Source organism: Entelurus aequoreus, linkage group LG15 (genome assembly GCF_033978785.1).
Source record: "Entelurus aequoreus isolate RoL-2023_Sb linkage group LG15, RoL_Eaeq_v1.1, whole genome shotgun sequence".
NCBI lineage: Eukaryota > Metazoa > Chordata > Actinopteri > Syngnathiformes > Syngnathidae > Entelurus > Entelurus aequoreus.
Genome location: NC_084745.1, coordinates 18,373,909 through 18,388,954, shown reverse-complemented (window position 1 = coordinate 18,388,954; position 15,046 = coordinate 18,373,909). Strand labels below are relative to the sequence as shown.

At 37.9% G+C, this 15,046-nt stretch overlaps 1 protein-coding gene across 1 annotated transcript in view; it reads right to left on the bottom strand.

Annotated features, from left to right (window-relative positions):
* The window catches only part of tmtopsb (teleost multiple tissue opsin b), an 82,852-nt gene extending 68,426 nt beyond the window's left edge, over positions 1-14,426 (bottom strand). The window contains exon 1 of the mRNA XM_062020947.1: positions 13,495-14,426. Coding sequence (XP_061876931.1) covers positions 13,495-13,867 — 373 coding nt within the window. The 5' untranslated portion in view covers positions 13,868-14,426. The remainder of the gene's footprint in view (positions 1-13,494) is intronic.
* Between the last annotated feature and the right edge of the window lie 620 nt (positions 14,427-15,046).

Below are 15,046 nucleotides of genomic sequence, written 5' to 3'. Positions count from 1 at the left end.
TATGCATAACAAACGTGTCCGCATCATTCAATTAAAAACATTTAATTAATTGAAAACAATAATCACGCCACTTCCACTTAAAGACAGATTAAGTCCATGCCAAATGGTTAATGATAAATATGCTATTATTTTTTTAGACCTAACATTGTTCTCAGGTTGACTATTTTCACTTGATCAAAGCTTTCCTAACATTCCACACTACAAGGACATAAACATTTTGATGCATGCTGCTATCGGATCAAAAGGATTAAGTATTGCATCGGAAGTGAACAAGTTTGGGTCACCCTTGAATATATTATTGGCCGATAAATGCTTTAAAATGTAATATTGGAAATTATCGGTATCGGTTTCTAAATTATCGGTATCGGTTTCAGAAAGTAAAATGTATGACTTTTTAAAACGCTGCTGTGTACACGGACATAGGAAGAAGTACAGAGCGCCAATAAACCTTGAAGGCACTGCCTTTACGCGCCGGCCCAGTCACATAGTATCTACGGCTTTAGACACACTCACAAGTGAATGCAAGCATACTTGGTCAACAGCCATACAGGTCACACTGAGGGTGGCCGTATAAACAACGTAACAACTGTTTAGGGATGTCCCGATCCGATATTTGCCAAAAAACGCGTATCGGCAAGGCATGGGAAAATGCCGATCCAGATCCAGTTTAAAAAATAAAAATAATACATTCCACTTTTCTGCTGCTCCCTAATTTCCGTTCCGCATTTTCCAGCACACCTTCAACACATCCACAGGTCTGTGGATTCTCACGCAGTTGCTTTTAGCTGCTGGCATTACACGACAGGCTCTTCTCACTCTTTTCTGTGACTCCCTCTCACAGACAGCAAGCGCACCTTCTTACACACGTCACATACTGTCACGTCATACGTCACATACGTATACGCCCTCCCCGAGCAGAGAGGTAGCAGCATGGCTAACGTTAGCTATGATGCTAGCGCAGTCGTGCGAGCAACGTTCCCTCTAAGGTGCGCGCCTTTGCAATTCCTCTGCGCATAGCAATTGTATGCCACGCACAAAATCAAATAAAAAAATAAGCGCATAACAATTTTCGACACACGGACACAACAGAGAAAACAGTTTTCGTCATCATTGTTCAAATATTGTAACGTCTGTCGAGACGCTTATCTCCATTCGGTGCCACACACCCACACCATCAAAATGCCGAGGTAAAAATTTCCACATCAACACCGTATGAAAAAATTTGTGATTTTTTTAGTTGTGATTTCCTTCTCTGCATGAAAGTTTAAAAGTAGCATATATTAATGCAGTATGAAGAAGAATGTTTTAATGTAGACATGCGAGCCTTGAAAGAAATTTTTGAAAATCAAGACTACATTTCCTGCAAATGGGTGCATTTCTACCCTATATTTTAACTTTAGATTTATTCTCATATCAAACTCTTTTGGCTGTCTTTTTGACACTTACATCCGGCGCCCCCCTCCACACCCCGGATTATAAATAATGTAAATAATTCAATGTGATTATCTTGTGTGATGACTGTATTATGATGATAGTATATATCTGATAGTATATATCTGTATCATGAATCAACTTAAGTGGACCCCGACTTAAACAAGTTGAAAAACTTATTCGGGTGTTACCATTTAGTGGTCAATTGTACGGAATATGTACTTCACTGTGCAACCTACTAATAAAAGTCTCAATCAATCAATCAAAACACATAGTATCATCATACTGCTGTGATTATATGCATCAAGTGTTCATTCAAGGCTAAGGCAAAATATCGAGATATATATCGTGTATCGCAATATGGCCTTAAAATATCGCAATATTAAAAAAAGGCCATATCGCCCAGCCCTAGTTCAATGATGCCATTTCTGTTTGGCATGTATAATTTTGTCTATTTTGTGTTTATCCTTGAATAAACAGGTCAGTTTCTTGTTACCAACCATTGTGTATTATTCAAATTCCCCTAATTCAGCTGGCTAGTTGTTATCAAGAGTACTAAAACCCTATTCAACATGATTCTGACAACTAAGTAGGCTAAATAACTTTAAACTTTAATACATGCTCGGATAGGCCAGTATCGGTATCGGAAGTGCAAAAACAATATCGGTATCGGATCGGAAGTGCAAAAACCTGGATCGGGACATCCCTATTACAAATATGCGCCACATTGTGAACCCACACCAAACAAGAATGACAAACACATTTCGGGAGAACACCCGCACCGTAACACAACATAAACACAACAGAACAAATACCCAGAACCCCTTGCAGCACTAACTCTTCCGGGACGCTACAATATACAACCCCGGCTACCTCCCCGAAGGAGACGTAATGACCGACTTCTTGAGTGAGCATTTTGGCGAGAAAAAGGCGATAAGGCTTGATTGCTAGCTTACACTGATTGCAGCGCACAGGGTCTCATTAGCCTGCTACCAGCCTGTTCTTGAAGGTCAAACGCAGCACTGGGACGGAATCACACGTCCAGGAAGGGAAACTGAAAGTGGCGTTTAAGCCCCTCATAGTAACAATGGCCAGCCCGGTTGACGTCAGCGCTACAGTACAATTCCTCCGCCCTAATGAGCAATCCAACAATCTTCTTCCACTTTTTCACAGCTGGCATCCTTTCCGAACCGATACTGCAGACCATCAGTCAGTAGGACAAGGAGAAAAAAGACGAGAGGACCCGACCATTTCCAGAAGAAGAAGCATCTTATGTCCCTGAGTCAATATGCGGAGTAAAATTATGGAAGGGATTGAGCAATGAAGTTTAACACTGAACTAAAACGAGCAAATTGTGTTTATGAGGGGTTGATATATGATATCATTATCTATAAGCTGTCATATGTTATACAATGATCTATTCATTACAATGTCTCTGTTTGTTTTCATTATAATATACTCTGTAGTAGGGTTGTCCCAATACCAATATTTTGGTACCGGTACCAAAATGTATTTCGATACTTTGTCACTTTTTTAAATAAAGGGGACCACAAAATTGGAATTATTGGCTTTATTTTAACAAAAAATCTTAGGGCACATTAAACGTATGTTTCTTATTGCATTTGAAGAACAATTTTGGCCTCAAATAAAATAGTGAACATACAAGACAACTTGTCTTTTAGTAGTAGGAAATCAAACAAAGGCTCCTAATTAGTCTGCTGACATATGCAGTAACATATTGTGTCATTTCTCATTCTATTATTTTGTCAAAATTATGGGAGACAAGCTGTAAAAATTGATTATTAATCTACTTGTTCATTTACTGTTAATATCTGGCTATTTTTTGTTTTAACAAGAATATCTTTGAATTTAAAAAGAGTTACAAAAAGAGACAACTGGAATTATATCAAACTGATTTTTGATTTTGATTGGACATGTCATTGTGAAAATGCTTAAATGAAAATGAAAACGTATGTTGCAGTTCGGGTGTTGGTGGAGGGAACAGTTATAAAGTCATCTAAAATAATTTGTGTAAAAAAGGGGGCAGATAAATATAAGAATAGTATTATTCCATCAGTAATGCGGACGCTGTATCGATCCGTTTAGTTTAGTTTAGTTTAGTTTAGTTTATTAAGGATCCCCATTAGTCTACACCGCAGTGGAGACTATTCTTCCTGGGGTCCAGGCAAAAACATCACACAATCACAAAACAAAAGATTAAAATGCAGTACAACATGATCAAATAATAAAATGTTGTAATACAAAAATAGCAACAACAAAGAACCAAAAAAATAATAATAACTTCGAGTTTACATAATATTGTTCATAACAAAGATAAAAAGAGCAATATAAAAATAGATATATATATATTTTTGCAAAAATAAAAAATAAAACAAAGAACCAATGGCCTAAAATATATACATTAGTGTACCAAAGACAAACAATAAGTGACGAAAAAAGTTCCCTCCACCATTTTCTACTGCTTGTCCCATAATCAATAAAATAGTCAATAAAAACAGTCATGACATTAGGTACAATCTAGAATAATCTCTTTCCGCAATACTTCTCCTCTTAGTCTATTCTTAAAACCCACTCTGCTGGTGATTGATACCAAATATTGTGGAAGTCGATTCCAGTAAGTGATTGCCCTATACATTACAGTCTTTTTCAAAACATCACTTTTGGGTTTAAGACGGGTGAAAGCACCTCTTAGGGCTAGCCTGGTACCATAGTTGTGACTTTCACTAGCAAGCAACAGCTGAGAATACAGATATGAAGGTTTATGGTATGTATAGATTGTTTTTAAAAATAGAATCAAACTACACGCTAGTCTTTCACCAACTCTCATCCATGACAATTCATTATGCATGATCTCAACGCTGGTCCTAAATGAGCAATGGAGAGCTAGTCTGGCAGCTCTGTTTTGGGTAAGCTGGATTTTATTGAGTTCTTGTTTAGATGCATTGGACCAAATTGCTGGGCAGTAGTCAATATGTGACAATACAAGGGATTGTATAACTTGTTTCGTAGTTGTGTTAGTTAAAAAATAGGCACTTCTTCTTATGATTGAGATGCTTCTGCTCATTTTTTTTACTATGTTATTAATGTGAGTGGCCCAAGATAGTCTTTCATCTATTGTAACTCCGTTCAAAGAAACATTCAATATGCGTTCTTTTCTATGAGCATGTTTTGAGCAAATAACAAGACATTTTGTTTTGGAAATATTAAGTTTCATCTTATTTTCTGTAACCCATTTAGAAATCTGCATAACCTTGTCTTGTAGTATACTGCTCAGGTCTGTGCAATTATCAGCATAAGCATATATTGTTGTGTCATCTGCGTAAATTGCACAGCAACCATTCTTTAAAATACATGACATATCATTTACAAATATTGAGTATAATAAAGGTCCCAGGCAACTTCCCTGGGGAATACCACAATATAATGTTGTGGTGAAGAAGGAGCTGAGCCGGAAGGCAAAGCTCTCAATTTACCGGTCGATCTACGTTCCCATCCTCACCTATGGTCATGAGCTTTGGGTTATGACCGAAAGGACAAGATCACGGGTACAAGCGGCCGAAATGAGTTTCCTCCGCCGGGTGGCGGGGCTCTCCCTTAGAGATAGGGTGAGAAGCTCTGCCATCTGGGGGGAGCTCAAAGTAAAGCCGCTGCTCCTCCACATCGAGAGGAGCCAGTAGAGGTGGTTCGGGCATCTGGTCAGGATGCCACCCGAACGCCTCCCTAGGGAGGTGTTTAGGGCACGTCCGACCGGTAGGAGGCCACGGGGAAGACCCAGGACACGTTGGGAAGACTATGTCTCCCGGCTGGCCTGGGAACGCCTCGGGATCCCCCGAGAAGAGCTGGACGAAGTGGCTGGGGAGAGGGAAGTCTGGGTTTCCCTGCCTAGGCTGCTGCCCCCGCGACCCGACCTCGGATAAGCGGAAGAAGATGGATGGATGGATATTATTCCATCTGCTCCTTTCTGATCATGGAAATGTATAAGAAACAAAAAAACAATGATAGTGTCAACTGTACATGGCTTGTATATATGCATTTTCATGAAAGGAATAAAAAGAAATGATGATGATGATGAACATGTTTTATCCACACTCATGTTAAAATGTAACAATCACTTAATCTTCTGTTGTTTAGATCAGTGGTCCCCAACCTTTTTGTAGCTGCGGACCGGTCAACGCTCGAAAATTTGTCCCACGGACCGGGGGGTGGAATTGTTATTTTTATTTTTTTTCATAAAGAAATACAATCATGTGCTTATGGACTGTATCCCTGCAGACTGTATTGATCTATATTGATATATAATGTATATATTGTGTTTTTTATGTTGATTTAATACATTTTTTTTTTTTTTATTTATTTCTTACCAATCGGTCCGATGGTTGGGGACCACTGGTTTGGATGCTTTACATTAGTTTTGGATGATACCACAATTTTGGGTATCAATCCGATACCAGGTAGTTACAGGATTATACATTGGTCATATTCAAAGCCCTCATGTGTTCAGGGACGCACGCATTTCCTAAGTTTATAAACATAATAAACATTTAAAAGAATTTGTAACAGTAAAAAATATAGATGTTATCACTGTAGTATCGACTATACAATGGCTGCGAATCTTTGGGTGTCCCACGATTCGATTCAATATCGATTCCTGGGGTCACGATTCGATTATACATCGATTTTTTTCCGATTCAACGCGATTCTCGATTCAAAAACTATATGTTTCCGATTCAAAACAATTCTCTATTCATTCAATACATAGGATTTCAGCAGGATCTACCCCAGTCTGCCGACATGCAAGCAGAGTAGTAGATTTTTGTAAAAAGCTTTTATAATTGTAAAGGAAAATGTTTTATCAACTGATTGCAATAATGTAAATTTGTTTTAATTATTAAATGAACCAAAAATATGACTTATTTTATCTTTGTGAAAATATTGGACACAGTGTGTTGTCAAGCTTATGAGATGCGATGCAAGTGTAAGCCACTGTGACTTTTTATTTTTATTTTTTTATAAATGTCTAATGATAATGTAAAGGAGGGATTTTTAATCACTGCTATGTTGAAATTGTAACTAATATTGATACTGTTGTTGATAATATTCATTTTTGTCTCACTACTTTTGGTTTGTTCTGTGTCGTGTTTGTGTCTCCTCTCAATTGCTCTGTTTATTGCAGTTCTGAGTGTTGCTGGGTCGGGTTTGGTTTTGGAATTGGATTGCATTGTTATGGTATTGCTTTGTATTATTTTGTTGGATTGATTAATACAAATTAAAAAAAAACTAAACATTTTTAGATAAATAAATAAATAAATAAAAATAAAAATAGATTTTTGAAAAATGAGAATCCATACTGAATCGTGCAACGTGAGAATTGCAATTTGAATTCTAATCGATTTTTTCCCACACCCCTACTATATACGCTCTTGTATTTGGTATCCTAACAGTGGATGTCAGGTGTAGATCCACCCATGGTATTTGTTTACATTGAGGAGCGCTAGCTTTTCTTAGCGGTGACGCGGGTGAGCTATCGTATCCTCCTACGGTGTGTAGAGAAGCGTGTTTAGCTATTCCTCGTCCTGCAGGGATGATACTTGTAAGAAACTTACTTTATTTGTCACCATGGAGGCAAGGATTGGTGATTTAGATGTAGCTAAAACACTAATGGACTGTGGATGGACATTAGCCCCTAGCTAGCTAGCCATGTTTTAAAGCACCTCTTAAAAAAAATAATAATAATATATATTTTTTTAAAGACAACTGGTATTTTTTAAAGGGAGTATAGTACCAATTGTAATTGATTAGTACTGCGGTACTTTACTAGTACCGGTAAACCGTACAACCCTACTCTGTAGTTATGTAATGTTTTATCCTTGTGTTATTTGATGAAGGTGTTAATAAGCTGCGCTTCATCCTATTCCTTTTCAAGTGCAAACATGTGGTGTAGCACTCTTAAGCTTGTTTGAAAAAGAACTAAACCATCGCTATATATATTCAGCGCTGACTTTTTGAACCTGTTGGGGATTATTTTCTGCAGTTTGGCATCAAAAACTTGTTAAATCAGAGAGAACGGTATCACATAAAGGTCAAGAGTCGGCTGCAAGAACTTGACGTAATCCATTCCAGTGGGGGGGGCGTCGTGGAACAGGGCGCAGGAGAGGCTCAAGGTTTATGAAGCGGAGTAAAATGATGGAGGGTTACAACCTTTTAGACCTTTATCAGCTTCAAGCAGCCTGCAAATGGACGACAGCACAGCGGGGATTGCTCTCCATCATCATCATCATCATCATCATCGTCACTCTAACACTTTGCTCCGATCCATTAGCGCCTTACTTTGGGTGTGCACGCTCATTATTTATACTGCACTCCCATGTTGTTGGCCAAAATGGCTTATAAGAGCTTCCAAAGGGTGCCACAATTAACCACTTTTATCATCTATTACCAACTCAAAATAGTAGAAGTTTGCAACCACATATGGGATGCACAGTACAGAACATAAAGCAACAACTTCATTGGGCAGCTTTGGTAACATATTATGTGACGTAACTAAATATTCCGAACCAAAATGCCATCTGCTTGGTTGAATATATACATTATTTATAAATTGTGCTAGTTTTACCATTTTACATTTCACAAAATTCTTCTAAAATATACTTTTAAAGAGCTTTTTGACTAATTACACGGCTTAACTCAAATATTCAGGACCAAAATGCCATCTGCTTGGTTAAAAATATACATTATTTATATATTGCGCTAGTTTTACCATTGTACATTTCACAAAATGCTTCTAAAATATACTTTTAAAGAGCTTTTTGACTAATTACACAGCTTAATCTTAAACACTCAGAACCAAAATGCCATCTCTTGGGTTGATTGCACAGGTTATTTTTAGCCTCTGTTTTATACACTTAGATTTCACCAAAAGATTCAAAAATATACTTTGAAAAGGCTTTTGTGACATTTTATGTGGCCTAAGTCAAATATTCCGGACCAAAATTCAATTTTTTGGCTTGAAAACGTAGTTATTTTGATAATCTGCAAAATGTACTCGCTTAGATTTCACCAAAATCTTCTAAAATATACTTATACTACGTGGTATAACTCATGTATTCTGAGCAAAAATTCAGTCTCTTGGGTTGAATATGCAAGTTATTTTTTTAATTTATTTTTACTTATAAGTAAACTTATAAGGAAACTTAAAGTTTCCTTATAAGTTTACTTATAAGGAAACTTAAAGTTTCCTTATAAGTTTACTTATGTAAACTTAAAGTTTACTTATATAGCCCTTCATCACAAATGTTTCAAAAGGCTGCACAACAGACTGAATGATTTATAGTACCACCTTATATTTCACCAAAAGCTCCCAAAATGTACTTTGAAAGAACTTTTGTGACCTATTTTGTGGTTTAACTGAAATATACCAAATCAAAATTGTATCTCTTCAGTTAAATACCTAGGGTATTTTTATTTTCTGCCAAATTTACCAGCTCAGATTACACCAAAAGTTATCTTAAATATACGTTTAAGGAAACCTTTTTTGACTTATTATGTGGGCCAACTCAAATATTCCGTTCTGTCTCTTGGTTGAAAACGCAGGTTATTTTCATATTCTGCAAAATCTAGCGTTCCCAAAAAGCAATCTAAAATATACATTGAAAGAGTTTTTGTGACATATTACATGGCTTAACTCCAATACTTCGAACCAAAATTTAGTCTATTGGGTCGAGTACGCAGGTTATTTTTAAACTATATTTACCAGTTTAGATTTCACAAGAAATGTTCTAAAAAATACTTTGAAAGGGTTTTTTTGACATATTTCATGGTTTACTTCAAAGAATCAGAACCAAAATTTGGTCTCTTGGATTGAATACGAATGTTATTTTTTATATTGTACTATGTTTACCAGCTTGGATTTCATAAAAATATTTTAAAATATCCTTTGAAAGGACTTTCTTTGACTTATTTTGTGGCTAAACCAAAATTCAGTCTTGTGGTTTGAATATGCAGGTTATTTTTAACATTCTGTTATATTAACCAGTTTAGATTCCACAAAAATATTGTAGAATATACTTTGAAAGAACTTTTCTGACTTTGTACGTGGGTTACCTCAAATATTCTGTACAAAAAATTAGGTCTGTTGCATAGAAAAGGTACGCTATTTTCATATTCTGACAAATTCACCAAAAGCTTATAAAATACACTTTGAAGGAGCTTTTTTTGACTTATGATTTCAATATTCAGAACCAAAATTCTATCTCTTGGGTAGAAAACGTAGTTTATTTTTATATTTTGCAAAATGTACCTTGTTAGATTTCACCAATAGCTTGTAAATTATACTTTTAAAGACACACACACACACGCACACACACACACACACACAGTTCCAATGCATTTTCTCTTACATAAATGCTGCATGCTTTTTGCTGTCATTTTAACACAGTCGGTGCCTTCGGTCTGTTTTCAGTTCAAGTGACCCAAGACCCATCAATAATAAGGGCGGCTGCTTTTTCATGTCCAAATATTTTTCCACCAAGGGCCACATTACAAAAAGTCATAGGATACGGGGCCCATTTATATATATATATATATATTTTTTTTTTTAAATGCTGAAAACAGACATTAAATAAGTTTAAAGACAAACCTTAGCGTCAGCTTTGTGTTATAGGTGACAAAGTGTACAATTGGTAGTTATTTCAGGGGTGTCCAGGTGCTTGGGTTTTGTTGGCCCACGACATATTGTTGGAAAAAAACAACAGTAAAAATGTAAAGAACAATGAACAAAATGATGTTATGAAATGATTTTTTTTTAAATTTTGATACTAATCAGAATCAGCTTTATTGGCCAAATATGTTTAGCAAACAAGGACTTGTTCGACTGCGCTCTCTTAGTTCAATGAAAACAATAAATAATAACGATTAACTATAAATATAAACAAGCACTTAAATAACAAATATGTGCAAAGCTTTTAGAATGATAGTGTAGCAGTGAATAGAGCAAAGAGCAAAAAAGATGATGACGTGAGCACGAGTTAATACATTCAGTGACAGATAATAACTAATAATAATACAATTTGTCTCTCATAAGAAAGCTGACACTAAGTTTTGATATATGATGTCTGTAGCATTTTGTTTTAAATATATCAAAATATCCCCCAATTTTGTATCAATTCTTACGTGTGTTTTTTTTTCCCGACAACATTTCTAGATAATCTTATTTATCTCACCATATGAAATATAAATTACTTCACTGATTACTATTTATGTATTTTTTGATTTTTAATGTTATTAGTTATGGAGTATATTGTAAATAAATTGAGAACAGGAAGTGAACAAAAGTTTTAGCAACTGCTATGTAAAGGAAAAGGGGTAGGATTAAATAAGCTCTGCTTCTTCCTACTCCTTTTTGAACATGTTGACTAGAGCAGTGTTTTTCAACCTTTTCTGAGCCAAGGCACATTTTTTTCATTGAAAAAATCCCGAGGCACACATAAAAGAGCAGAAAAACATAAAAAAATTAAACTCAGCAGTCGATATTGACAATAAAAAGTTGTTTTCGCAATTGTTGGATATGAATTCAAACCATCACCTACCATGCATCACTATAGATCTTGTCTCAAAGTAGGTGTACTGTCACCACCTGTCACATCACGCTGTGACTTATTTTGAGTTGTTTGGTGTTTTCCTGTGTGTAGTGTTTTAGTTCTTGTCTTGCGCTCCTATTTTGGGTGTTGATTGTCACGTATGGATGTATTTTGTGGACGCCGTCTGCTCCACACGCTGTAAGTCTTTGCTGTCGTCCAGCATTCTGTTTTTGTTTACTTTGCAGCCAGTTCAGTTTTAGTTTCGTTTTGCATAGCCATCCTTAAGCTTCAATGCCTTTTCTTAGCGGCACTCGCCTTTTGTTTACACATTAGATACCTTTTTGCCTGCACACTGCCTCCCGTATATTGTGATCGCGACAAACCGTGTTCCCGACATCGACAAAGCAATTAGCTACCTGCTGATATGCCGAGCTCTAAACAGTACAGACACTCAACAATGGCACATTATTTGCGGATTATAATTACTGGTTTGCATAAAATAGTTTTAACCCAATTAGGTGAAATTACATATTGTCCCACGTAGGGTTTTACGGTATACCGGTATTAGTATAGTACTTCGATACTAATGAATCATTTTCGGTACGATACCGTCTCTGAAATGTACCATTCCCGCACCCCCCCACCCCACCCCCCGCGCCTGCGTCGAAGTCACGTCGTGACATTGCTGGTTTACGAGCAAACGAGCATGTTCGGCAGCACACAATCACAGAGTACTTACAAGCAGACACAGTGTGTAGACAGAAAAGGGAGAACGGACGCATTTTGGCTTAAAAACTAACAAAGTTAGAACACTGAAACACCCTCAGGAAGAGGTGCTTTAAGACATGGCTAGCTAGCTAGCGGCTAACGTCCATCCGCAGTGTGCAGTGTTTTAGCTACTTCTAAATCACTAATCCTGGTCTCCATGGCGACAAATAAAGTACGTTTCTTACAAGTATCATCCCTGCAGTATGAGGAATAGCTAAACATGCTTCACTACACACCGTAGCTCACCGGCAACAAAATGTAAACAAACGCCATTGGTGGATCTACACCTAACATCCACTGTAATGATATCAAGTACAGGCACGTATCTAGTCGATACTACTATGATTACGTTGATATTTTTTGGCATCACAACATCTTCTTTCGTTTTTTTTTAATGTATATCATGTTTATAAACTCAGGAAATGTGTCCCTGCATGGACACATGAGGACTTTGAATATGACTAATGTGATCCTGTAACTACTTGGTATCGGATTGATACCCAAATTTGTGGTATCATCCAAAACTAATGTAAAGTATCAGACAACAGAAGAATAAGTGATTATTACATTTTAACAGAAGTGTAGATAGAACATGTTAAAATAGAAAGTAAGCAGATATTCACAGTAAATGAACAAGTAGATTAATAATTCATTTTCTACCGCTTGTCCTTAATAATGTTGACAAAATAATAGAATAATAAATGACACAATATTTTACTGCATATATGTCAGCAGACTAATTAGGAGCCTTTGTTTGTTTACTTACTACTAAAAGACAAGTTGTCTTGTATGTTCATTATTTTATTTAAGGACTTAACTGCAATAAGAAACATATGTTTAATGTACCCTAAAAATGTTTGTTCAAATAAAGCCAATAATGCAATTTTTTGTGGTCCCCTTTATTTAGAAAAGTACCGAAAAGTATCGAAATAATTTTAGTACCGGTACCAAAATATTGGTAGTCCCACTGCACACCAAACATTATCTCACGGTACACTAGTGCAGTGGTTCTCAAATGGGGGTACGCGTACCCCTGGGGGTAGTTGAAGGTATGCCAAGGGGTACGTGAGATTTTTTTCAAATATTCTAAAAAATAGCAACAATTCAAAAATCCTTTATAAATATATTTATTGAATAATACTTCAACAAAATATCAATGTAAGTTCATAAACTGAACATCAAATCAAGTAGGCTATTCCATTCATTACCATAAAGCCAGAGTTTCCCCCATGCCATGATGGTTTGACCCTCACTAAAATGTCTGTCAAAAAGAACTGTGAAAAGAAATATTCACTGTTGACAGCTAGATTTTTTTGTGGACATGTTCCATAAATATTGATGTTAAAGATTTATTTTTTTGTGAAGAAATGTTTAGAATTAAGTTCATGAATCCAGATGGATCTCTATTACAATCCCCAAAGAGGGCACTTTAAGTTGATGATTACTTCTATGTGTAGATATCTTTATTTATAATTGAATCACTTGTTTATTTTTCAACAAGTTTTTAGTTATTTTTATATCTTTTTTTCCAAATAGTTCAAGAAAGACCACTACAAATTAGCAATATTTTGCACTGTTATACAATTTAATAAATCAGAAACTGATGACATAGTGCTGTATTTTACTTCTTTATCTCTTTTTTGTCAACCAAATATGCTTTGCTCTGATTAGGGGGTACTTAAAAGTGATCAGGACTCACCCAAACAGGCGTTAACGAAGCCGTACCAGACGCAGCCTGCCCGCCCGATCAGCCAGCGTCCCCGGATGCTGGCCGCGAAGCTGAAGGGTGTTCCCAGCACGCACACCAGCAGGTCGCTGGCCGAGATGCTCACCAGGAGGAGGTTCATGGGCGTGCGCAGAGCCCGGTACCGGAGGAACATGGCCAGCACCACAAAGTTGCAGAGGAACCCCAGGGTGCCGATGAAGCCCAGGCACACGGCCACCACCAAGTGCCCGGTGGGGCTGAGGGACGGCGGCGGCAGGGAGCCGGAGACCTCCTCGTACTTGGCCGTGGTGGCGGCTCCTCCCTCCGGACAGTGTGCGCAGCTCAGGCTGACGTTGGAGTCGATCATGCCGACAAGTTTGGAGGCGAACCATTCGGCTCTCGGAGCTGTTCGGAGCGCGAACTCAACCCATCGGGGGGGGGAATTCAGACTCGTCAAGACTTTTACGCACCGGGCGCGAGGCGGAGGGTTGCGTCTGCGGCCGACGAGGGAAGCTGAGCGTGGGTGAGGAACACGCAGGTGTCACGGCGGCTCCGCCCACACCCTGCGCCGAGCGCTCCTCAGCAGGAGAGGTGCGCTCCCTTCTCGCACGTCTGCCCTTTTATCGCCCACTGCGCCGGCTGGTGCGCCGCGGAGAGAGAAATGTGCCCATCTGGGCAGCATGTCGGCGTCTGCGCATGCGCCCGACAACTCCACTCACAGTTAATCACTGTCATCATACTGAGAGACGATCATTAAAGGCCTACTGAAATAAATGTTTTGTATATAAACGGGGATAGCAGATCTATTCTATGTGTCATACTTGATCATTTCGCGATATTGCCATATTTTTGCTGAAAGGATTTAGTATAAAACAACGACGATAAAGATCTCAACTTTTGGTATCTGATTAAAAAAAAGGCTTGCCCCTACCGGAAGTAGCGTGACGTAGTCAATTGAACATATCCGCAAAGTTCCCTATTGTTTACAATGATGGCCGCCAGAAGTGAGAGAGATTCGGACCGAGAAAGCGACAATTTCCCCATTAATTTGAGCGAGGATGAAAGATTTGTGGATGAGGAAAATGCAAGTGAAGGACTAGTGGGGAGTGGAAGCGATTCAGATAGGGAAGATGCTGTGAGAGCCGGGGGTGACCTGATATTCAGCTGGGAATGACTACAACAGTAAATAAACACAAGACATATATATACTCTATTAGCCACAACACAACCAGGCTTATATTTAATATGCCACAAATGAATCCCGCATAAAAACACCTAGGTGTTTGTTATGCTAGCTCCTAGCTACTAGCTCGAGCTAGTTATAGCTCGAGCGGGTTATATGGACGGGATCCCGTATATATAACCCGCCAATACAATTCAAACACCTGCACAACACACACACTCACTCAGCCCAAAGGACCGTTCACCTAACCCAAGGTTCATAAAGCTTATATATTTAACCAAAGTTACGTACGTGACACGCACGTACGGGCAAGCGATCAAATGTTTGGAAGCGTGCGGGTGGGACCTGATATTCAGCTGGGAA